Below are 25,033 nucleotides of genomic sequence, written 5' to 3'. Positions count from 1 at the left end.
TTTGGAGAGAATTTAAAGGTAATACAGTGAGCCGGACTTGGTCAGCTTTGCATTATCCTCCCGAGAGCAGGACTCCAAAGGAGGAGGGAGATACAATACTCCTACCCCACAAATTTTTTGTTGGTCATATTTTAGACAACCCTGTGGTTACTGTTGAGTTCAGGAGGGTTCGTGTAACTTTCAAATTAGCGATTTTTCCTACCCATCCTTGAGGACAGCCTGCATTCCATGAGGACCTTGGCTTGGACTCGCCGCCCGTGTTCTTAGCCGGGTGCCCCGGGCTGGGCCGGGACTGTGAAGGGGGCTTGGAGCTCAAAGTGCAGCTGGTGTCTCCTCCCCCCCGTGAGGACGCATTTCTCGCTTTAAGCCTCAGATCTGAGCTGAACAATGACACCAGAGCGGGTGTAACAAGGAAGAAACCACTTCCTTGAGTTTTCTCAATTCTGGAATTCTGTGACCGTTGGGAGTTTTTGTGTTTAAAGTTTAAAAGTTATAATCATTTTGTTTGATTACTACAAACTTTATTCCATATACGAGATATCTTACTGAATATTTTATTTTTTTGAATATTTTAAAAACAAAAGTATTTGCAAATTGCTAATTTTTTAAAAAGATTTTATTTATTCATTCGTGAGAGACACACACACACACAGAGAGAGAGAGGCAGACACAGGCAGAGGGAGAAGCAGGCTCCATGCAGGGAGCCCGACGCGGGACTCGATCCCGGGTCTCCAGGATCAGGCCCTGGGCTGAAGGCGGTGCTAAACCGCTGAGCCACCCGGGCTGCCCAAGGACATTTAAAAAAAGATTTTATTTTGGGACCTCCTGGGGGACTCGTTTAAACGTCCAGATTTTGATTTCGGCTCAGGTCATGATCTCGGGATCGTGGGATCCAGCGCTGTGTTCAGCGGGGAATGTGCTTGGGATTCTCTCTCCTGCCCCTTCCTCCCCCAAATAAATAAATCTTCAAAAAAATTATTATTTTTTTATTTTTAACCAATCTTTACACTGAATATGGGGCTTGAACTCATGATCTTGGAATCAAAACTTAAATGTCCTACTGACTGAGCCGGCCAGGTGTCCAGGATGTTTTTGTTACACATGGTAACTCTTCTGGGGGTCTTGTGTTTTTGATTTGTTATTTTTCTTTCTATTTTCTTATTGGTAATTTTTGCTGTACAGAGGAATGACATTTTTATACATGCTCATGTTTTATTGTGGCTTTCTAGTGCTTTCTGGTTCCTGACAGGGCAAGTCCCTTCTTTTTTGGCGTCCTTTCCAAAATTGCTTGGATAATTTTACACTTTTTTTTTCCCTAGGTGAATTTCTGAGAATCCGTTGAAATCGGAATTGTATCGACCGTGTAGGTTACGGTGGGGAGGAGAGGCTAGGTTAGGGTTTTGAGTTTCCAGTTTAGGAACGGGTTATATTTCTGTAGGTCGGGGTTGGGTCTGTTCCCTGGACCAGAACAGCAATGGTGGAGGGAGTGACACAGGGTGGCTGGACGTAGAGCTCACCTGCTTTGGTGACATGCAGAACCCACGGGGTGAGGGGCACGTGGCGATCACACGCTGCTGCTTGGCTTGTGAACCAAGCCGCGGGCTGTGTGTGGCTGGGCCCTCCCCTGACCCTGGAGGGGCCCCCATAGGGCCTCCCAGAGCTGGCGGCCGTGGCGCTAGGTTTTGTCCCTAGAGGGTGCTGGGACCGCGGGCTGGGTGGGAGGCTGTCCCCTCGCGGGTCCCTGCCGTGGGGGTGGACGCGGCTCCCCTTGTGTGCTAGTTTTGTCAGTAAATACAGAATAGCACGGAACAGCACGGAAATGTAGTTGCTTTTTTTTTTTTTTAACATTTATTTATTCGTTTTAGGGGGTGGGGGTGGGGGGCAGGGAGAAAAGCAGACACCCCGTGGAGCACAGAGCTGGCCGAGGGCATCTCCACCCTGTGATCGGACCGAGCCGAAACCGACTCAGTGACTCATGATTCGCACAGCACTGTCCCTGGCTTTGTCATGGGACCACGTGTTGGCCGTCGGTGGGGAGGCTTTGCTCCGGGCCATGCTGCCCGGGGTGGGCCTGGCGTCCTCTGCCCTGGGTGGCCCTGCGCCGCGGCCGCCCACCTCACCGGGTGCCCTCCTAGGAGCCGTTCTTGGTTGCCTTCGGGCCATGGCGCTGCCATGGCTCCTCCTCCTCTGCGGGAACTAGGTCCCGACTGGGTGGGGAGGTGGTCGCCCGGCGGGGCCACCCTGAAGTTCTTCCGGTGCCCGAGCACTCGTGACAGGCCCCGCCGCAGTCATCGGGCGCCCGGCTGCGGGGATGTGGGGCTGGGGCCGGCCGGGCCAGAGAACCCACTGTTAAAACCAACTTCATGAATATTTATCCGTATGTTTTCTTCTAAGAGTTTATGGTTTTAGCTCCTGTACTTAGGTTGTTGATCCATTTTAAGTTAATTTGTTTTAAAGATTTTATTTATTTGAGAGACCCCCCAGAGCGGCAGAGACACGGAGAGAGGCAGGCCCCCTGCGGGGAGCCCGATGAGGGACTCGATCCCGGGATCTGGGGGCACGGCCTGGGCCCGAGGCAGACGCTCCCCGCCTGAGCGCACAGGCGCCCCATGAAGTCAACCTGTGTGCGCAGGGTGAGCAGGGGCGTGGCTCCGGTGTGCGCGTGGACATCCAGCAATCCAGCATGTTCGCGGACACCAACGTTTCCCCGTTGAATGGCCTTCGCACGCCTGCCAAAAATCAACTGGCCACAGAGCCCGTATTTATTTCTGGACTTGCAGTTCTTTCCCCTGGTCTGTATGTCCGTCCTTGTGTGAGTGCCACACTGTTTTTTTGTTTTGTTTTGTTTTTTTGTTTTTGTTTTTTTATTTTATTTATTTATTCATGACAGAGAGAGAGAGAGAGGCAGAGACACAGGCAGAGGGAGAAGCAGGCCCCATGCAGGGAGCCTGATGCGGGACTCGATCCCAGGACCCTAGGGTCATGTCCTGAGCCAAAGGCAGAGGCTCAACTGCTGAGCCACCCAGGCGTCCTTAAATGATTTAAAATGAAAAAAAAAGTGATTTTTTTTAAAAAAAAAGGGACGCCATTTTATGTGTGTTAGTTCTCCACTTGGATCATGTCAGCACATCACTGCGCTTTTCTTCCTGAGTGTTCCAGCCCCGTTCGGGCCCCGGGAGGGCTGTGGAGCAGCCTGCGTGTGCCCTCCGTTTTCTACCCCCAGGCCCCCAGCACTGGGTGTGTGGCTGCGGGAGCAGCGCGTCTCCTCCTGTTCCCAGTGTCTGAGGAACAGGAGCTTCGAGGGGCGGTGCGCCCGCAGGACACCTTCCAAGGGTCCTGCTGCATGTTTGTCTTTCCCCTCAACGGTAACTTTGCTGTGTTGGCGTCTCGTAGCGCAGCTCCCGGCGGCACGACCACGACCATGGGCTTTCCCCGGGACGTTAGGAAGGGGAATCTCCAAGGAGCTGGGGGGGGAAGATGTCCTCAGCCACCTTCCCAATGGGGAGTGTCTCCGTGCAGCAGAGTCCCCCCCCCTCCACCCCTGGTTTTCTTCCACAGAGGATGGCCCGAGACCCGTCCTTGGTCGCCTGTGTGCCACCAAGACCCATGACGGTCCTTGACAGGCTGGTTGGGGTGATTTCCTTGCTTGGTTCCTCCGTGATCACAGTGACACCCTAGGGCATCACCCAGTGACGCGTCTTCTGGTCTCGGACAGCAGCCTGGCCCCGCTAACAACAGGTGTCTTCAGAAGCTGGGTGGAGATGCCTGATGGGCTTCTGCGTGGCCTGTAAGAAGGGCATGTCACGTCCGTCTTTTCAAGGCCTTTGGACCCCAAACAACCAAGAGACAGAGCCTGGGACTGGGACAGGTATAGGTACAATGTCCATAAAGCCTGCCACCAACTTGAGGTCCACCTTAAAGCTTGGGCCCGCCTTCCACCCTCTAACTGTCATCTAATATGCTCTGGGGAGCTGGGAGGCCACCAGATGGGTGATGTACCTGAGGTCCAGCGGAGCCCGGGCTGGGTGCCAGGGATGCTCCTTGGCCGTATCCTCAGTGTCTGAGTCAGGGAGAGGTCCTGTGTCCTAGAAAAAGGAACGAATACATGTTGGGGGGGGGGGCCTGCCTTTGTCCCGGAGACTCCTGGCTCCTGTTCACGTCTGGGCCCCACGTGCCTCGGGTTAAGTGAGGAGCAGGGGGAGAAGACGTGGCTCGTACCTGCGGAACAGGCCAAGGCAGGCCAGGTGCACGGCCTGCATAGGCGTCTACATGCTGGCCTGTGAGGGGTTGACTTCCACGGAGGACAGCGGACTGCAGTGATTTGGCGAAGACGGGGGAGGGTCAGGGGATGGGATGGGCAGCCAGGAGCCAGGGCGATGCACGGGGTCAGCGGAGGTCTCGGAGGGCCCCTAGGGGCTGGCTGCTACGGCATCGGGGCTGAGGCAGGCTGGGCTCAGGCTTTCTGGGAGCACCATGAGAGGAATCCGAGCAGGCAGGTGCTCTTGGGGTGCAGGGGAGGCCCAGCAGGTGCTGGAGAGGGCAGGCAGATTGGGATAATCAGGCCAATAAGGAAATACAACTTTGGAAAAAAAAAATACAACTTTGGGTTTGATTTTGTTCATTTTTTTCCTCTTAGCTTAGAACATTCCTTTTGAAAACTCCATCCCACCTCTTCTGAGCTCAGGATGAGGGACTTCCAGAGGCTGCTGGAGGAAGGGAGCTGCTTTAGGCCTGGTCCCTCCCAGGCCCTCATGCATTCTGGGAGAGAACAGTGCAAGTCCCAGTCCATCCCCCCCCCCCCCAGGTGACAGGAGGGTGCACGTCACGTCGCGGGGCAGAGCTTAGCGAGAGGATGCATGCCCTGAGACAAGCCTGCAGGGTTGGCCCCATGGCCTCTGGCTCTCCTGCACCCCCCCACCCCCCCAGCCCCCCCACCCCCAGCAGTGGAATGGGCTTCTTGGGTTTCTGGTAATCTCATCGGCTGCATCGTGTTGCTAAAGCTGCAGATAACATCTCCCGGTGGGTAACTCTGCCCCGACAGCCTGAGGTGCACCAGCTCCAAGCTGGGACTCCGTGCAGGAGGCCTGGGGGTCAGAAGGTCCGCAGGCAGAGGCAGGTTGGCTGAGACGCAGGACAGTCCTGAGGACAATGGCACTTGCCGCTGGAACCTATGGGAAAGGAGGGGGCAGGTGGGCCCGGCGGGGTCCCTGAGCTCCCGGAGCGCCTGGACAGCATGCAGTCTCAGGGAGGCTCCTTCTGGCGCCACGCAGACTGAGGCCCCTCAGCAGGCGCCCCTCACCCGTGGGCAGTGTGCACCATGACCCAGGGCGCCCCAGGGTCCGGGCTGGGCTGGGGCTGGGACACGGAGGATGACTGGGACGGGCCCGCGCTCACGCTGCTGGCACTGGCCGTGGTGGCGGCCACCGCACTCGCCCTGCACTGGTTTGGCTCTGGGCAGGAGCGGGAGGCGTCAGGACCCGCACCCACGACCCCCGCGGCCCAGCCTAAAGCGGGAAGTCCAGGGCCAGCCCTGCCCCTGACGTCCCAGGTCGGCGACGGCCACGGCTCAGGGCAGGGGGAGTCGGAGCCGCCAGGATGCAGCCAGGGGAGGCCGCCTGCAGCCGGGGCCTGGGACCAGACACTGCGGGAAGGGGGGGGTCTGGTCACCGCAGCAGCATCTCCACTCCAGACACCTGGCGAGGTGACCCGCGGAGGGGCCGCAGGACAGCATCAAGGTAACGCCCCTCGAGAAGCCCCCCGAGGTAAAAGAAGGGAGCCTCTCAGGCCGGGTGCTGCCCTCCAGGGTGGGAGCAGCGGAGGGGGAGCCTCTGGCCCCCTCCTGATACACTTCACCCCTCGGAGCCCTGGCAGGAGGACGGAAGGGCAGGTGGGGGCAGGTGGCGTCCTAGCCAAGGTGCCAACTGGCCAGGCCGCGGCCCACGCCACAGAACAGGACCCCAACCCCCGGCGACAAGGTGTGGGGCTGCCCGGCTCCCTGGAGAGGGGCTGCAGCCGCCGGCGGTGGTCGCCCAACCGGGGCTTGGGGGACAGAGACCCCTATTTCCCCAAGGTGCACCCTGCTCAGCAGGGCGCTGTGCTGAGCGTGTGGGACGCGGTGGACGCCGCCGGCTCCCTGGGGCCTGCTCTTCCCCCGCAGATGCCCCCTGCTCCCGCCGCTCACACCGGGCCCCTGGGGGGGGCGGCAGCCACGGGACGTGGGGACAGTGGCCTCCCAGCAGCCCCAGGCTCTGCTCCGCAGTCTCAGGGACCCCCTACCTCTGAGGAAGCCTGGCCCTGGGCGCAGACAGAGCTCCTGGGCCCCGGGAGCGTCAGCCAGGCCCCAGGCTCCAGGGGCCCAAGGCCAGCAGGGTCACAGGGTGGACACCCACTCCTGCCTCGGGGACAGGGGACCCCGGACGCCGCCGAGGAGGGCAAGGTGGGGGCTCGGGGCTCCGGACACGGCTCCTTCTCTGGCCCAGGCCTGGGGGTGCAGAGCGGTGGGTGGGAGGCAGGGGGTCCCCCCACTCATGAGCCCCCGGCCCTGCCACCCTCACCTTCCCCAACTCCTCCGACCTCCTCTCCCTCAGACTCTTTGTCCCTGAGAGTTGGCCAGTGTCCTGCCGAGGATGAAACTGCCGGTGTAGCGGCAGCCCCAGCCCAAACCCCGACCCCAGCCCCAGCTGCAGCCCCAGCCCCATCCCCAGCCCCAACCTCATCCCCAACCCCAAACCCAGTCCCAGCCCCAACCCCATGCGTAGCCCCAACCTCAGCTGCAGCCCCAGCGCCAAACTCATCCCCAACCCTAACCCCAGCCCCAGTCCTAATCCCAGGCCCAGCCGAGGCCCCCCCATCCCTTGCCCCCAATAGTGGGTCAGGGCCGACACCCCAGGAGCACAGGGTGGCTCTCTGCAAGGACAAGCAGGAGGGGCAGCTCTCAAGCAGCTGGGAAAACCTTATTTCCATGGTTCTTAGGAGTCACCCTTTCCCCAGGCAGGAGAGACACCAAGGGAGGGCCCCAAGGGCAGCTCCCCGGGGCCCCAGGGATCCCAGCCCTGGCAAGGCCCCTGAGGACAGAGAGTGTTCTGCCCCCGAAGGGGCAGCCCCCAGCCTGGTGGTCACGGATGGCTCCTTAGATGTGGGCGCGAGGGCCCCGGGGGGCCCGGGCGTCGCAGGGAGTCCTGAGCCTGACGCCAGCAAGGCGGTGTCCCCCGGGCGGTGGGGCGGGGCCCCGGGCGGTGAGGCGCGCGCTGCAGGCTGCTGGGCGGTGTTGGGGGCCCCGACGCGCCCGGGCCCGGGGAGCTGGGAGGCGGGGGGGCCGGGGCGGGACCCCTACGCCCTGCTGAGCGACGACCTGCTGCGCGTGCTGGGGGACGCCGCCCTGTACCGGCGGCTGAGCGGCGCGGCCCGCGAGCGCATCCTGAGACTCCGCACGGGGCGCGGCCAGGCCGTGCTGGGGGTGCTGGTGCTGCCCGGCCCCTACCAGGGCGGCGGGACGCGCGGCGGGGGCGGGGGCGCGGGGGCGGAGGCAGCCGCCCGGCCGCACCTGCACGTGCTCGACCCGTGCAAGAACACCTGGCGGGCGCTGACGCCGGTGCCGGCCGAGGCCCCGCTGCGCGGCTGCGCGCTGTGCACAATGCACAACTATCTGTTCCTGGCGGGGGGCGTGCGAGGCTCGGGCGCCGCGGCCGCCTGCTCCGACCAGGTGTTCTGCTACAACCCGCTGACCGACGTGTGGAGCCAGGTGCGGCCCATGCGGCAGGCGCGCGCGCAGCTCAAGCTGGTGGCCCTGGACGGGCTGCTGTACGCCATCGGCGGCGAGTGCCTGCGCAGCGTGGAGCGCTACGACCCGCGCACCGACGCCTGGACGCCGCGCGCGCCCCTCCCCGCGGGCTCCTTCCCGGTGGCGCACGAGGCCGTGGCCTGCCGCGGGGACATCTACGTGACCGGCGGCCACCTCTCCTACCGCCTGCTCAGGTACAGCCCCGGGAAGGACGCGTGGGACGAGTGTCCCTACAGCGCCAGCCACCGGCGTTGCAGCGACATGGTGGCCCTGGGCGGCTACCTATACCGCTTCGACCTGCTGCGCGGCGTGGGCGCCGCCGTCCTGCGCTACAACACGGTGACGGGCTCCTGGAGCCGCGCCGCGCCCCTGCCGCTGCCCACCCCCGCCCCACTGCACTGCGCCGCGCTGGGCGACACCATCTACTGCCTCAACCGCCAGGTCACCGCCACCTTCACGGTGTCCGAGGGGACCGCGCAGTTCCAGGCCCGGGAGCTACAGCCCTTTCCCCTGGGGAGCAGGGGAGTCCTCTGCCCCTTCGTGCTGACCCTGCCCGCCGCGCACCCCCTGCAGACTGCGCTCTGAGGGGCTGCCCCCCGAGACCCCGGCCGCCCACGGTGTCGGGGATCCAGAACTCTCTGCCGGGGCTTCTGGGACAACCTCGCTTTTCTGTTAGGATAAGGCTGCTGATCCCCTGCATCGCCCCCAACAGAGGCTTCTCCCTTGGGGCTCAGGCTCCTTGCTCCCGGGAGCCGCTTCCCACCTGCCCACCCAGCGCCGTCCACTCCTTAGGACTCGTCCACGCCGCCCACAGCTGGCTCCACCAGCCCCTCCTCAGGACGGTCCCACAGCACCCACCCCGGCCTGGGAAGAAGGCCTGGCTGCGGGGCCTCCAAGCCAGGGACTGATGTGGCCCTAAGGACCAGGACTTGGCCTGTGGAGGAAGAGGTGGAAACACAGTCACACCCCTGTGTGTTGTCCCGAGCGAGCGCTTCAAGCTGGGCAGGGCGTCTGAGGGAGTGGGAAGGGGGACAAGGGACGGAGAAGTCCCCGGGGAAATGTCCTCGCCTCAGGCCTCGGGAGCCTGCTTGGCTCTTCTGGGAACAACTCTGGAGCCCTCATTTGTCCAACTGGTCCCCAAGGCCTAAACCTTGTCTCTGAAACCACTCTGCCGCCTGTAGGCCCCGCCAGGCCTGGCCAGGACCCCTTGGGCTCACACCCCTGGGCGGGGGGTCCCTCCCACCTGCTCTGCCCTGGAAGCCAGCCTCACCTCCCACCAACTCCGGTTCTTACACGAGGCCCAGCTTCTTCCCGAGCTCTTTCCCGTGAGCCACAGACCTCGATGTTACCTTCATTCTTCTCCTCTGTAAAACGGGGATAACGACCATCTGTCACTCAGGAGACTTGTGAGAACATACGGTCACATCTGTGAGCACCCCTTACAGTGCCCAGGATGAATGAACGATGTTGCCCTTTACCTATTTTGGAATCCACCACAGGAAGGCAAATAAATCTGACTACTGCTGCCCGTCCCACCGTCTGACCTGGTTTGTCCCTATCCAGCCCCATTTTTGCTTTTTATTCTGCTCAGTGCTGCTGGCACTAAATATATTTAATTCATTGAAGGCATCTGCATCTTATAATTCTCACTTTTTGTTTGCAAGGTTTGGAAAGCTGCTGGGTAGGACAGAAAGGGGTCCTCGGTTGTCCTTAAAAATAAGTTTATTGAGAAACAAGTACTATTCATGCAGCTATATATTTCGGTTGCTGTTGCTCTGCCAGCAGAGGAGGCTCCGTGCCCCAGGGCCCTTCTGCACCGGCAGACAGCAGCGTGGCGGCCGTGGGTGGGCAGTGGCCTATTGTTTGTGCTTGGTCTCATTGAGCAGCTCTTGCCAGTTCTTCTCCATCTCCTCCTTGCAGTTGAGGAAGGCATCCTCCAGTCGGCGCATGGACTCTGCCAGCGTGGGGTTGGTTCGCATCACCACCATGTCGTAGGCCATCCATGTGGCTTGCACTGCAACAACCAGACAGGCCCCGATGAGGCCACAGGGAAGGGCTGTGGCTCGGAGCGCCCCAAGGAGGACCAGATGCCTCCAACCATGCCAAGCATCCCAGGGACCAGATCCCAGTGAGTTACCCAGTTATGCTAAGGAGGGAAGGCTGGTAGGCTCCATGTTACAGGGTTCATAAAAACCCCTATTAAAACTTCTCTCTACGCAGAGCGGTACTGAAAGTTCCCTGACTTCACACAAGTCTTAACTTCTGGATACATCAGCCCATGACATTAAGGCTGGAGGCCAGTCTAATATAAAATATTAGGAAAACTTAGAGCAAACCTAAGTCCTTACCCATCTGCAGTTCACAGCCAGTGGTTGCAGGCTGAACCCCGAGGAGGCATATGCTGATCCAAGCTCATGTAGGGCTGACTACTCTTACTCCAGCAAGGCCCTGAGCCTCATGTTACCTTATGCATAGTGGCCTGGGGCACCTGCCCACTTCTATCTGGGTGCCTCTGCACTTTCATCAAGGCCAGTTCAGGGGCTCCTCCTTTTGGGAAGGTTTGCTGCATCCCATGTTAGATGTCATTTGGTGCTCACCCCTGCACTGAGTTTCTTTTCTTTTTTAAAAATATTTATTTATTTATTCATTCAGAGAGAGAGAGAGGGGCAGAGACACTGGCAGAGGGAGAAGCAGGCTCCATGCAGGGAGCCCCACGCGGGACGCGATCCCAGGTCTCCAGGATCACACCCTGGGCCGCAGGCGGCACTAAACCACTGCACCATCGGGGCTGCCCTGCACTGAGTTTCTTGCTGTTTCTCATTGAGAGCAGCTCAAGGTCAATGTCCCCTAGGCCTATAGGTAAACACATGCTTCTCTTATGAATTCAATGGAAGTGTGCAGAAATCCCACCTCTCTGTAGCACTCACCTCGCCAGTGTGGTTCCACCCTCCATAATTACAAGGAACAAGGGTCATCTCCCGTCTGCATGACGTGAACCACTGTCCAAACATCACCCCCTTAAAACTCCTCTTTGCTGGACTAAAACATAGTGGACACTTTGGAAAACTATGTCTTCAAGAAAATTCACCAGAGAAGGATTGGCAGAAAGAATAATAATAATTACACATGAATATCTACACACAATCAAGGTCAGCAGCGTGACAGGCTTGACGTCTTACGTGAAGTAATATCTGTTTGGTTAGGGAAAAATTCTTAGAAAAGCTATGTGCAGTATCTCAGCAGATAGAGGGCAGATAGCTATACAGCCTGTGCAGGAAATCTTGCGCTTTCGGGTGCATGGGAGTCACTTGGGACACCCGAATGTAGATCACTGGCCCCTCTACAACTCAGATTCTTTTTTAGCAGGTTGGGAATGGTGTCCAGGAACCTATTTCTTAGTACGTAGACCACCTGGACAGCAGGTGGAACATGCATGTGGGAGTCAGAGCAGTCTGCTTCTGGGCTCTCCACTTGCTATGCATGTGTCCAGGAATAAGTGACTTAAATTTACTAACCTCATTTGTAAAGGACAATGTCCCAGTCTCACAGCTTGCTACGAAGATTAAATGGATGATATATGTTAATTACCTAGGACATATTAGGGTGTTCAAGACAGGACAAACTCTTACTAAAAGTGAATAATTGAGATATTCGGCAAAGGGTTAGGGTGAGTAAGAAATAAGAATTCAGGAGGAAAAAAGAGCTTGAAGAAATGAATCTCATGTGGTACCACGTGGCAGGTGGAATTCTACCTCTGAGTTTCCTAAGGCCAAAGCAGATGGAACATGCCCAGGTTCAAGACTCAGTGACCATAAAATAAAAGCAAACCTAGTAAGACACTTTTATCCTAAGGAAAAATTTTCCTATAGGCATATTTTTTGAGAAGTACATAATATAGTTGAAAATGCCCTTGTCAACATTCCTACTTTATTATTTTATTTTGTTATTTTTTAAATATTTTATTTATTTATTCATGAGAGACACACACAGAGAGGCAGAGACACAGGCAGAAGGAGAAGCAGGCTCCCTGCAGGGAGCCCGACATGGGACTCAATCCCAGGACCCCGGGGTTACAACCTGAGCCAGAGGCAGATGCTCAACTGCTGAGGCACCCAGGTGCCCCTATAAATCTTTTTTAAAAATAAAAAATTTAGGGGGATCCCTGGGTGGCGCAGCGGTTTGGCGCCTGCCTTTGGCCCAGGGCGCGATCCTGGAGACCCGGGATCGAGTCCCACATCGGGCTCCCGGTGCGTGGAGCCTGCTTCTCCCTCTGCCTGTGTCTCTGCACCTCTCTCTCTCTCTCCCTCTGTGACTATCATAAATAAAAAAATAAAAATAAAATAAATAAAAAAATAAAAAATTTACATTTTATTTCAATAACTTTATAGTTCTACCCTTCACATTCAGGCTAGTTAATTGGTTACTTATTTATTTAAAATATTTATTTATTTGAGAGAGAGTGTGTGGGAGGGGGAGGGAGGGAGAATCTGAAGCAGACTCCTTGTTGAGTGGATCCCACGACTGTGAGCCCACAATCTGAGGCAATACTAAGAGTTGTCCACTTAACTGACTGAGCCACCCAGGAGCCCCTGGTTATTTATTTATTTAGTTACTCAAAGATTTTATTTATTTATTTATTTATTTATTTATTTATTTATTTATTTATTTATATTTTTAAAGATTTATTTATTTATGAAAGACACAGAGAGAGAGAGAGAGAGACACAGGCAGAGGGAGAAGCAGGCTCATGCAGGGAGCCCGACGCAGGACTCTATCCCAGGACCCCAGGATCACGCCCTGGGCTGAAGGCGGCGCTAAACCTCTAAGCCACCTGGGCTGCCCTGGTTATTTATTTTTAAGTAAGCTCTACGCCCAGCATGGGGCTTGAACTCACGGCCCTGGAATCAAGAGTCATATACTCTATTGCCCGAGCCGACCAGGCGGCCCACCAGGGTCCATGCTGTTAACTGCCTACGGTATGCTGCTTCTTATGGACCACGAGAAAAAATCCAAAAGACTAACAAGGATATGAAGACAGTTTGGAACTCGACTGAAAGAGATTTTCATAATACAGTTGAGTTTAAAAAGTAAGGAAGAGGTTGGAGATATAATGCAATATAGTTTACATAACTTAAAAATATATGCATAAAACAAAGGTACAGAATTTACAAAAATGTATAGAAAAGGGATAAACAAAAAGAGAAATGGAAATTAAAAAAGGTAAACAGATAAGTGAAGATTGTTATTTGGATCAGTGATGATAACAGTGTGAACTGAGGAATAAGCCAACCCCTCCACCAGAGAACCGTAAGAAAAACAAATCAACAGGCATGTCTGGGTGGCTCAACGGTGGAGCCTCTGCCTTCAGTCCAGGTCATGATCCTGGGGTCCTGGGATTGAGTCCCACATCGGGCTCCCCATAGGGGAGCTGCTCCTCCCTCTGCCTGTCTCTCTCTCTGTGTCTCATGAATAAATAAATAAAATCTTTTTTTTAAAGGAAAAACAAATAAACAAAACCAAAATCATTAGAAAACAACAAATGAAGGAGCCACTATAGTAGAGGGGATTATCTATGATCTATTATCAATTACAAATTGAAAAACACCCACACATTTTTGTCACTGTGCCATGCAAGCAGGTACCAAAGGAAGCAATCATATTCCGATGCCTATTTCACTGTTAGCACTGTTGTAGGCAAGGAAGATGTCAAGAAGCTTAAGACACATGCTTTCTTAAAATGCACAAAAAGTCAAGGAGCTAAGACACATTCATCCATTCAAAAATGATTAAACAGTTGGTATGCATCAGCACCTATTTACATTCTAGGGACAGAGCAAGGAGAAAAAATGTCAAAAATCTTGCTCTCATGACTATTTTATAATAAACAACAGTAAGTAAACTTAGTATGTTAAAAGGAAATAAGTACTAAGGAGAAAAATAAATCAGTGAAGGAAGGGTGGGAGTGGCAGGGAGATGGGGTCTGATCTGCAATTTCAGTAAGGACGCTCAGCAAACACTTCACTGAGAAAGTGACATTTGAGTTACCTTTTGATGGGGACGCCTGGGTGGCTCAGTTGGTTAAGCGTCTGCCTTGGGCTCAGGTCAAGACCCAGGAGCCCCAGGACTGAGCCCCAGGACCCATTAAGCCCCAGGATCAATCCAGCCCCAAGGCAGCTCCCCGCTCAGCAGGGAGTCTGCTTCTCCCTCTGCCCTTCCCTGCTTGTGTTCTTTCTCTCAAATAAATAAAATCTTTAAATTACTTTTGATGAAGTTCCTAATGTTAATGTAGCTCAATTTATCAATCTTTTATTTTGTGTTTAGCATTTTGCCTCTTGTTTAGGAAATTCAACCTCACCCCCAAAGTCACAAGATACTCTCCCCTATTTTCTTCCCAAGTTTTACACTTATTTTTGACACTTAAGTTTTCATCATTCTGAAGCTATTGTGTGTATACGTGGGTAGGAATCCATTTTTAATTTTTATTCTTATGGATAACCGATTTCTCCAGCTTGGTTATGCAACAGTCCCTTCTTTCCTCCACTGATCTGCCATTTCACCTGTTATATATAAAAATTTGTGTGTGTGTGTTTATGAGAGTGTGTGTTGTGTGTGTACATGTGTGTATGAGACTGTCAGGTGTGCATCATGTGTGTGCACGTATGTGTGTCTGTTTCTGGGCTCTCTGGTGTATCTGTTGCTCAACTTGTCTGAAACCACTTTAAAGCCTAGGATGACACACCGATTGCTTTACATCCTTCTCTTGATAAATGTCACTAGCTCCATTTATTTGATCTTTAGGATCTGTTAGTTAAGTTTTATAACTTTCTGCATACAGGCCTTGTACATTTTTTGTTAAATTTCTTCCAGGGGAATTCATAGATGTGTGTGTGCACAAGCCGGTGTGGGTGTGTTACTGTAAATGCCTTTAGGGCAGCCCGGGTGGCTCAGTGGTTTGGTGCCTGCCTTCAGCCTGGGGGCCTGATCCTGATGAGTCCCACATCCGGCTCCCTGCAGGGAACCTGCTTCTCCCCCTGCCTGTGTCTCTGCCTCTCTCTCTCTCTCTCTCTCTCTCTCTCTCTCTCTGCCTTTCATGAATGGATGAATGAAATCTTAAAAAAAAAAGAGAGAGACAGAGAGAGAGACAAGAGTTAACTGCATTTTTACATACCAGCAACAAAGAATTAGAGCACATTTTTAAAAATTATTTATTTATTAAATAAATATGCAGTTAACTCTTGTATAGTGATCTTACATGCAGCCACCTTGCTAAGCTTTATTATTTCCAATAGTGTAGGTTTTAGATGCTCGACATAAATGTGGTAGCCAGGCTCCAAGGTATTCTGGTAGTCCCTGTGTTCCGGTGATCACATCCTTCTATAGTTTCTCTCACATCGTACTACAGTAGGCCTGCGTGATGATTTAACTATGGCACAAGTGATGGCATGTCACTTCTAACGTTATCTTGTAAAAGACGGTACCTTCTGTCCTGGGCTGCTTCATGTATATGCATGTATAGTATTATACTCTATCATACTTATTTTAGTGCACATAGTCGCTCTAGGGGAAGTCATGTCATCACCAGCCCTACGATGAGGCCAAACAGAAAGCCTCCTGCCAACAGCTACATGAGCTTGGAAGGAGATTCTCCAGCCTCTAGTCAAATACATGGAGACTGAAACAATGGCCAGTTTGAGTGCAAACCTATCAAAAATATATCCGGAACCACCCAGTTAAGCTGTTCCCACATTCCTGATCTTCAGAAGCTGTGTGATAATAAACGTTTAAGTCACAAAATTTGGGTTAACTTCTTATGCAGCAGTAGATAACTAGAATAGATCTTAGTACCAGAGCATGATGCTTTGGGTTAACTTCTTATGCAGCAGTAGATAACTAGAATAGATCTTAGTACCAGAGCATGATGCAACAAACCCTATGATGTAGGAGGAGCTTTGGAATATTTCAGTGGATGGAAGCTAGAAAAGCTGCAAGGATTTTGAGGAAAGTATTAGCACAAGGTTAAAGTGCCTTGAACACCCTGTTCATTGGGTTTTGGAGTTTGAAAAGTCTGCCAATAAGGATTTACAGAGAAGTGAGGGAGCTCTTATTGGAAGCTAAAGATGGCAGACAATTTAGCCACACTGTCACAGGAAGTAACGTGGAAGGGAGAACATGTACTTCATGAACTATTCAGGATTTACCTACATGTTTAACATTTTATTTGTTTTCCATTGCCTTCTGCATTTTGGACCTTCCTTCTGAGATCATATTCCCCTAACTTAAGTAAAACTTTTAGTAGTTCCTTTAAGGCAGGTGTCTTTGTGACAAATATTATCAGTTTTTGTTCATTTGCAAATGTCTTTATTTTTCCCTCATTATTGAAAGATAACTTTGCTGGATGCATAATTCTTTTTTTTTATAATTTTTTTTTTATTTATGATAGTCACAGAGAGAGAGAGAGAGAGAGAGAGGCAGAGACACAGGCAGAGGAAGAAGCAGGCTCCATGCACCAGAAGCCCAATGTGGGATTCGATCCCGGGTCTCCAGGATCACGCCCTGGGCCAAAGGCAGGCGCCAAACCGCTGCGCCACCCAGGGATCCCTGGATGCATAATTCTGAGTCAATAGTGTTTTTATGACACTTAGGTATTATTCCACTGATTTCTGGTTCTCATGATTACTGCTGAAAATTCCACTCCAGTTGTCACTCCTCAATAGGTTTCTCTCTGCTTTCCTACAGTTTTTCTCTTTGTCTTTAGTGTTCCGAAGTTTTGCTATTATGTATCTACATATGGGTATTATTTTATTTTGCTCAAGAGGTGTTCTATTTATTGGATCTATGATTCAATTTTTCATCAGTTCTGGAAAATTCACAGACATTATATTATTAGATAGTGTTATTGTTCCATTGTCTTTAATGTCTTTTTTTTTCTGCGCTCCCAATTAGATATAGGTTAGGATTTCTTGGTCCATATCACAAGTCTCTTCCTCTCTTCATACTTTTACTTTCTTTATCTCTTCTTGATGCATTATTCTCCAACTGATTATCTCTTCAAGTGCCGTTGATTTCTTTTTTATGTCACAATTTTCCTTCTCCTTTTGAGAGGCTCAATTTTTTTTATTTTTAAAAATTTTTATTTTTATTTTTTAAATTTTTATTTATTTATGATAGTCACAGAGAGAGAGAAAGAGAGAGAGAGGCAGAGACATAGGCAGAGGGAGAAGCAGGCTCCATGCACCGGGAGCCCGATGTGGGATTCGATCCGGGGTCTCCAGGATTGCGCCCTGGGCCAAAGGCAGGTGCCAAACCGCTGCGCCACCCAGGGATCCCTATTTTTAAAGATTTTTAAAAAGATTTTATTTATTTATTTATGAGAGACATAGAGAGAGAGAGAGGCAGAGACACAGGTAGAGGGAGAAGCAGGCTCCATGCAGGGAGCCCAATGCGGGACTCGATCCCGGTTCTCCAGGATCCCGCCCTGAGCTGAAGGCAGCGCTAAACCGCCAGGCCATCGGGGCTGCCCTGAGAGGCTCTATTTTTAAAAAATCTGTCTATTTTCCAATTTCTTTTATGCTCATTTCTGTACTTGCATCTTTACCCCTTTAATATATAGCTATTTACACTCTGCATCTGACATCCTCTATAGCCTGTGACCATATATGTGACTCTTGTTTCTTGTGAGTGGATTTTCACTCACAGTGGCTCATCATTTCATGTATTTGGCAAGTAGCTATGCTCACCACTATACCACCAACTCTGTATTTGGTAATATTTATCTGTGAGACCATTGCTGAGGTAGCTTTCAATCTCATCCACACTGCTATAGGATCTTTCTAAAACATCTATCTCTTTATGTTATTCCCCAGTTAGCCTCTTCAATATTTCCCTGTTGACTACAGAATGATTTCTTAGTGTGGTACACAGTCTTTCATGATCTGACCCCAAATGATTCATTGAGATTTATTCTCTACCACTTCCACTTGTAGTTTATTTTGCAGTAGTTGAATCTTAAATCCAATGGACTTGCTTTTTTATTTTTCTTTTTCTTTCTTTCTTTCTTTCTTTCTTTCTTTCTTTCTTTCTTTTTTTTGAGTGTGTGAGTGGGAGGAGGGGTAGAGGGAGAGAGAGAATCTTAAGTAGGCTCCATGTCCAGTGCAGAGCCCAAATCAAGGCCTGATCTCATGACCCTGAGATCACGACCTGAGCTGAAATCAAGAGTCGGACACTTAACCAGCTGAGCCACCCGGGCGCCCCTCCAACCACCTTTCTTTCTTACAATTTTGTTCCTTGGCACAAATTGTTCTTTCTGTCTGAAAACCTTGCCCATCACCTGTCTATCTGGGAATCTCCTAACAACTCCTGTTTCAGAGAAATGTTCCATGCCTTCTCTTAAAAATTTCCATAATTTACCAGATAGATTTCAGTCATCTATTCCAAATCCCATTGGAACTTTACTTATTATCCTTTTATTATAGAAATTAATATAGTATACTGCATTTACATGTCTATGTATTTATTTCATTAGACTATAAGCAACTTACATACAGGGCTTAGCATGCGTTCATTCAGGAACTACTTGAATGAATGAATGAATGAATGAATGAATGAATGAATACATGGTGCTTTAACTCTGACTCCAAGTCTTGATTTTTCTTTGAGCTCTAGGATTATATTTTTCCAGTTTTTTTAAAAAGATTTTATTTATTCATTCATGAGAGAAACACACACACACACACACACACACAGAGGCCGAGACACAGGCAGAGGGAGAAGCAGGCTCCATGCAGGGAGCCCGACGTAGGACTTGATCCCGGGTCTCCAGGATCGCGCCCTGGGCTGAAGGCGGCACTAAACCGCTAAGCCACCTGGGCTGCCCTATTTTTTCAGTTTTTTTAAAAAAAGATTTTATTTATTTATTTATGAGAGACACACACACACAGAGGCAGAGACATAGGCAGAGAGAAAAGCAGGGAGCCTGATGTGGGACTTGATCCTGGGACCCCAGGATCATGCCCTGGATGGAAGGCAGGTGCTAAAATGCTGAGCCACCCAGGCATCCCTCCAGTTTTTTTTTAATGATTTTTAAAATTTATTTATTTGAGAGAGAGGGCGCGCGAGAGCCCACAAGCAAGGGGAGTGTCAGAGGCAGAGGGAGAAGCAGACTCCACTGAGCAGGGAGCCGGATGCGAGGCTCCATCCCAGGACTCTGGGATCATGACCTGAGCTGAAGGCAGACACTTAATGGACTGAGCCACCCAGGCTCCCCAAACCTTCTTTTTAACTAATAGTTTAGTCTCAGCTGAGAAGTCATTTACTCTAGGATTCCTTTCTTGGTCCCTTATTTTATTTTAATTTTTTTAAGCTTTCTTACTTATTTCTAGAGACACACAGAGAGAGAGACAGAGAGGCAGAGACACAGGCAGAGGGAGAAGCAGGCTCCATGTAGGGAGCCTGATGTGGGACTTGATCCCGGGTCTTCAGGATCACACCCTGGGCTGCAGGCAGTCATAAACCCCTGCGCCACTGGGGCTGCCCTGATCCCTTATTTTAAACTAGGTTCCCTTTCTGGCCATCTAATAGTACCACATTACACTATTCAATCTTGAGTACGCATCAAAAGTAATTACTTTTTAGTTATATTTCTTCCTTCCATGACCATCAGCTTTAGGAACAGGGACCCCCTAACAATACTGCAGCAGGGCTGTATGCTGGGCAAAGGGAAATAATCAAATCTTGTGGGGAATTATTGGACAATGGCTCTGAATTGATACTAATTCCTGGAGACCCAGAATATCACTACCAGTCAGTAGAGTGATCTATCAGTCAGAATAGGGGCTTAGGGGAGGTCAGGTTGTCCATGGAGCTGTAGCTCAGGTCTGTCTCACAGAGGCTCAGTGGTCTTTGAGCACACTGTTCCAGTATGTCTAATTGAAATAGATCACTCAGAAACTGGGAGGATTCCCACATTTATTCCCTGATTCATGGAGGGAGGGCTATTATGGTAGGGAAGGCCAAGTGGAACCACTAGAACTGCCTCTCCCCATGAAAGCAGTAACCAAAAGCAACACTGCATCCCTGGAGAGGTAGAGATTAGTGTCGCCAGTAAGGATTTGAAAGATGCAGGGGGTAATTCTCTCCACATTCCCATTCAATTTGCTAATTTGGCCTGTACAGAAGACAGATCTTGGAGAATGCAGTGGATTACTGTAAACTCAGTCAGGTGGTGGCTCCAATTGTAGTGCTATTCTAGATGAGGTTTTGTTGCTTGAGCAGATTAACACATCCCCTGCTATCTGATACGCAGCTATTGATCTGGCAATTTTTTTTTCTCTATACTTATTAGTAAAGGCCACCAGAAGCAGTTTGTTTTCTGCTGACAAGGCTAACAACACATCTTCACTATCCTAACTCAAGTATATCAACTCATTATAGCTCTATGCCGTAATTTAGTGGACAGGGGCTTTTAATGCTATTCTCTTCCAGGACATCAAGCAGGTCCATTACATTGATGATAGTAAACTGATAGGACATGCTGAGCAAAAGAAGCCAAACACAAGAATATATACTGTGTGAGTCCATTTATATGAAACTCTAGGCAATTATATCATTTGTTGCCTGGTCCTGGGGAGGGGCAGAAGAAAAACTTTTGGAGTGACATAAATATTCTGTATTTTGACAGTCATGTTGGTTACACTGGTGTATACACTTGGCAAAACTCAGTGAACTGCACACTTAAAATGTGTTTATTTTATTGTTTGTAAATTATACGTAAATAAAGGTGACAACAATAAAAAACAAGAACATGATTTATCAGTTCTTAGGGGTTGCAGTAAAAATATCTAGAAATAAATCCATAGCCTCAAATGTTTTCATGACTTAAAAAGGAATAAAAGTGAATGAACAAAGCATTCGATGCAAAGGTTTAATAAAACAATTTAAAAAATTAGGGAAGGCAGGAGGAAAAAGCCCAGAAATCCAATTAAGTTCAAATATGGAAAAATAAATACATATTGAGATGCTTTCTTGGCCCAAATGCCCTTCTCTGAGAATTTGTCTTCATCCACAGGACCTATAGATGGGCTGAGCTTTAACTTCCATGTTATCATCCATGTGGCTTAGTCCAACCTGGCTATGAACGATGTATACTACTGCATATGCATACTTTTCAGCATTTAAAAGTAATAGATTGGATGTACACACAGCATCTTGGAAAGAGCTGACATATATAGTTCTGAATTTAAAACATAGCACAAGACATATAACACAATACTATTTATAAAAATGTAAAATAAATTTATAAAATACCAATATACATTTCATAAGAACAGACAGACAAAAAAGTACATGTTAGAATTGTTGCCTATGGGAGAGAGGAAAGGGAATGGGCTATGGGAATAAGAGAATGAATAAAAAATTAAACTAGAGGAGTCCCTCATGGGCCAATGATCATAACGTATCATGAACTGAGGGGTATGATAAAATTAGTGTTCAACATCTGAGAGTGAAAACAGAGACGCCTGGGTGGCTCAGCGGTTGGGTTCCTGCTTTCGGCTCAGGTCGTGATCCCGGGATCTGGGATCCGGGATCGAGTCTCACATCGGGCTCCCGTGAGGAGCCTGCTTCTCCCTCTGCCTGTGTCTCTGCCTCTCTCTCTCAGTCTGTGTATCTCATGAATAAATAAATAAATCTTAAAAACAACAACAACAAAAAATGAACAATCTTTTCTTTTTTTTTTTTTTTTTACGAACAATCTTTTCTTCAACAGATCGGTCAGGGACTAGAGGAATAGTCTGAAGGAACCAATAGAAAATAAAATGGAAAATAACAAAGTAATAAAACAGATTACAGAGCTGATGATAAAGAAGACAATACAAAAATAAATGTATACACTATGGATAATTGGAATTTCTGAAGAAGTAAATCAAAGAAATAGTACAAACAATAGCCCAAGGGGCACCTGGGTGTCTCAGTCAAGCATCTGTCTTCAGCTCAGGTCGTGTTCTCAGGGTCCTGGGATCGAGCCCTGTGTCGGGCTCCCTGCTCAGCAAGGAGTCTGCTTCTCCCTCTGCCCCTTACTCCACTCCTGCTCTCTCTTGCTCACTCTCTCCCTGTCTCTCAAATAAATAAAGTCTTTAAGAAAAAAAAAGTATCTCAAGATATGATACACGAAAAAGTTCTTATAAAAAATACAAAAAAGGGTGCATGGGTGGCTCAGTCAGTTAAGCATCTAATTCTTGATTTCATCTCAGGTCATGATCTCAGGGTTGTGAGATCAAGCTCTCCATCTGGCTCACACTAAGCATGGAGCCTGCTTAAGATTCTCTCTCTCCTTCTCCCTCTGCCCCCACCCCTCACTTGTGTGTGCATGCTCTCTCTCTCTCTCTCAAAAAAAAAACAAAAAAAGAAAAAAAAGGAAAAACTAAAGTCTACAGCTGTAGAGGTCTAATGTACCCCAGGAAAAGCATTAGAGATTATTAACACCAAACTTATGGTGGTGAAGTACAAAATTTCCAGAATAAAGAATCTTAGAGGCAAAAGAAGTCAGTCACTTTTAGGAGAAAACACAGAGTAGGCCCCACACACTATTCCAAGGAGCTACAAAATGCTGAAACATCCTCTCAGTTGTAAAGAAAATAATCATCTAACCAAATTACCATCCAGTTATAAACGGAGACATATTCTTTTTTAAAAATTTTATTTTTAAGTAATCCCATACCCAACTTGGGACCCAAACCTACATTCCCAAGATCAAGAGTCATATACTCTATGGACTGAGCCAGCCAGCTGCCCCTGAATGTAGACATATTATTAAGCCTTTGCAAATTCAAGGAATATGGTATCCATAGCTATAGTTTTTAGGTTTAAATATTTGAACTATTTGAATTTATTTACAATGTTACTATAAATCTCAACAACTATAAGAATTATGATTCAAGAACAGAATATAAGTGTAAATATTACTAAAATAAATGTTATTGTAGTTGATAACGAACAAACACTAGTATAATGAATGCCAGTTGTGCCTCAGTTTCTTTATCTGTAAAACAGGAATAGTAAAAATCTCTATATCTCATAAAAATGTTGTGAGGATTAAATGAGCTCTTTCATGTAAAGTGCTTAGAACAGCATCTAGTATTTAATAAATACTGAATAAATGTTACTGATTAGTATTATTAGACCCTAAACAAAGATAAATGAAATAGCTGAAGAAATAACATGAGTTTCGTTAATATTTTCCCACAAACTTCCTTAATTTTGGAACAATCTTATAGAAGCTAATGTATTTTTTTTATGGTGAAGGAATATTGTTTAAAGAATTTCTTCAAAAAAAAAATAAAGAATTTCTTCAGTTTCACTTCCATTTAAATTCTTAAGTAAAATCAAGGGGAAATGAGGGGTGCCTGGCTAGCTCAGTTGGTAGAGCATGTGACTCTTGATCTCAGGGTTAAGAGTTCAAGCCCCACATTGGTTGTAGAGATTACTTAAAAATAAAAACTTAAAAAATAGAGAAGTAAATTATGATTGTGTTACTACCATGGCTGTTTATCACTTAGTGGAAACATGTTGAATAACAGACTAATATTCTTTTCCCAAAATGGAGAGATTTGTTCAAGTCCATTGCTGACTTTATTCCACTGAGCTGACTGTACCTCCCACTTCAGCACCTCATCAGTCTTAGCACTATTACTCTGAATTCTTTATTTAAACAATTCATAGAGGGATCCCTGGGTGGCGCAGCGGTTTAGCGCCTGCCTTTGGCCCGGGGCGTGATCCTGGAGACCCAGGATCGAGTCCCACGTTGGGCTCCCGGTGCATGGAGCCAGCTTCTCCCTCTGCCTATGTCTCTCTGCCTCTCTCCCTCTCTCTCTCTGTGACTATCATAAATAAATAAAAATAAAAAAAATTAATTCATAGAATGTTCAATTCTGTTCACAGGTATTATAGTAACACTGTCATTTGCTGAGTCCTTGAGCTTGGGTCTGGTACCATGCCCAGTGACAAAAAAGAAATCACTATTCTGCCCTCAGGAAGTTAAGAGTCCAGTTGCAGAAATAAGATACAAACACACATAAAGTAATCAGAAAATACTTCAAGGCACTATTTAGTGGTAGTGTCTGTTTTGTGGTACAGAAGTTACATGGTCTAGAAGTTGAGAGGTGGTCAAGGAAGGCCTTGTTAAGGCAGTTGACTTGAGCTCAGAAGTGGGGGAAGAATTTGAGCTACTGGAAATAAGGGGGGAAACCTCCTACCTGAGATCTTCTCCATCTCTTCCAGTAGCTTTTCCAAGTCTTTATTCAGGTCTGACAGCATTTTCAGCATGTTGTCATAGTTTCTTTCTCCAGATTCAGAATCAGCCATCTAGGCAGTACACAGAAAGAAGACTCGGTGAGACAGACCGACTCTGATTCCAGCTCTATTATGCACACTTAGATAGCTCAAACCAGAACCCTGAGGTCGTCTTTAATTCCTCCTTATCTTGTTTTTCTGACCTAAGGGGTCACTGAAACTCACTCGTTTTATTTGTTTGTGGAATATTTACTCATCTGTGGGTCAAGAAGGCCCAGTGCTTGGGAGTCACCAGTGAACTGAACACTGCCTTTGTAGAACTCACAGCCTCACTGAGCTCTTTAAAAAAAAATTTTTTTTAAAGCTTATTTATTAATGAGAGATACAGAGAGAGGGAGGCAGAGACACAGGTAGAGGGAGAAGCAGGCTCCATGCAGGGAGCCGGACACAGGACTCAATCCCGGGTCTTCAGGATCAGGCTCTGGGCTGAAGATGGCGTTAAACCGCTGAGCCACCGGGGCTGCCCTCACCCAGGTCTTTAAGGTCCTTATCCTCCCTCTTTCCAAGGTCGTGGCTTGACCTTTGGTCTGTTCTGTCATCTGCCACTGAATAGGTCTACTGAGCATCTACTATGTGCCAGATATCTACCATGGCTCTGTAGATACTGGGGTGTATTTGTGGATCCAGACAGATAAAACCCATGCTCTCACTGCGCTTCTGTCCCAGGAGGAGACACAAGTAATAAACAAAAGAATGGTAAAGATGCCTTCGTTTGTGGTCACTGCATAAAGAAAACAAAAGAGCGTAGTTTAATAAAGAGGGTCTTTCACAGGGTGGGTGCTTTAGCTTGTAAAGTCCTTCCTAATGAGGTGGAATTTGAACTGACACTTGAATGATAAGCATTTTTTTTAAGATTTTATTAATTTATTTGACACAGAGAGCATGCGCACAAGCAGGGGCAGTGGGAGA

At 49.1% G+C, this 25,033-nt stretch overlaps 2 protein-coding genes across 2 annotated transcripts; one reads left to right on the top strand and one right to left on the bottom strand.

Annotated features, from left to right (window-relative positions):
* Nucleotides 1-5,317: 5,317 nt before the first annotated feature.
* KLHDC7B (kelch domain containing 7B) lies at nt 5,318-8,365 on the top strand. Its single transcript, XM_055329412.1, has one exon. It carries the CDS (start codon nt 5,318-5,320, stop codon nt 8,363-8,365), a length of 3,048 nt encoding a protein of 1,015 aa, XP_055185387.1.
* A 1,271-nt stretch (nt 8,366-9,636) lies between these two features.
* Nucleotides 9,637-24,136, bottom strand: SYCE3 (synaptonemal complex central element protein 3). The gene is made up of 2 exons (XM_055327930.1): nt 24,028-24,136; nt 9,637-9,794 (listed from the first exon to the last, which is right to left on the bottom strand). The coding sequence occupies exons 1-2, from the start codon at nt 24,134-24,136 to the stop codon at nt 9,637-9,639; spliced, it is 267 nt and encodes an 88-aa protein (XP_055183905.1).
* Between the last annotated feature and the right edge of the window lie 897 nt (nt 24,137-25,033).

The sequence above is a fragment of the Nyctereutes procyonoides genome, unplaced genomic scaffold, assembly GCF_905146905.1.
Source record: "Nyctereutes procyonoides isolate TBG_1078 unplaced genomic scaffold, NYPRO_anot_genome, whole genome shotgun sequence".
Lineage (NCBI taxonomy): Eukaryota > Metazoa > Chordata > Mammalia > Carnivora > Canidae > Nyctereutes > Nyctereutes procyonoides.
This window is presented reverse-complemented; position numbering and strand designations above follow the sequence as displayed.

Excerpts from the sequence above, each read along its gene's own strand:
- KLHDC7B (XM_055329412.1), top strand. The coding sequence starts at position 5,318 with ATGACCCAGGGCGCCCCAGGGTCCGGGCTGGGCTGGGGCTGGGACACG.
- SYCE3 (XM_055327930.1), bottom strand. The coding sequence starts at position 24,136 with ATGGCTGATTCTGAATCTGGAGAAAGAAACTATGACAACATGCTGAAA. Across the intron at positions 9,795-24,027 it reads AGAGATGGAGAAGATCTCAG|TGCAAGCCACATGGATGGCC; the intron begins GTAGGAGGTTTC and ends TGGTTGTTGCAG.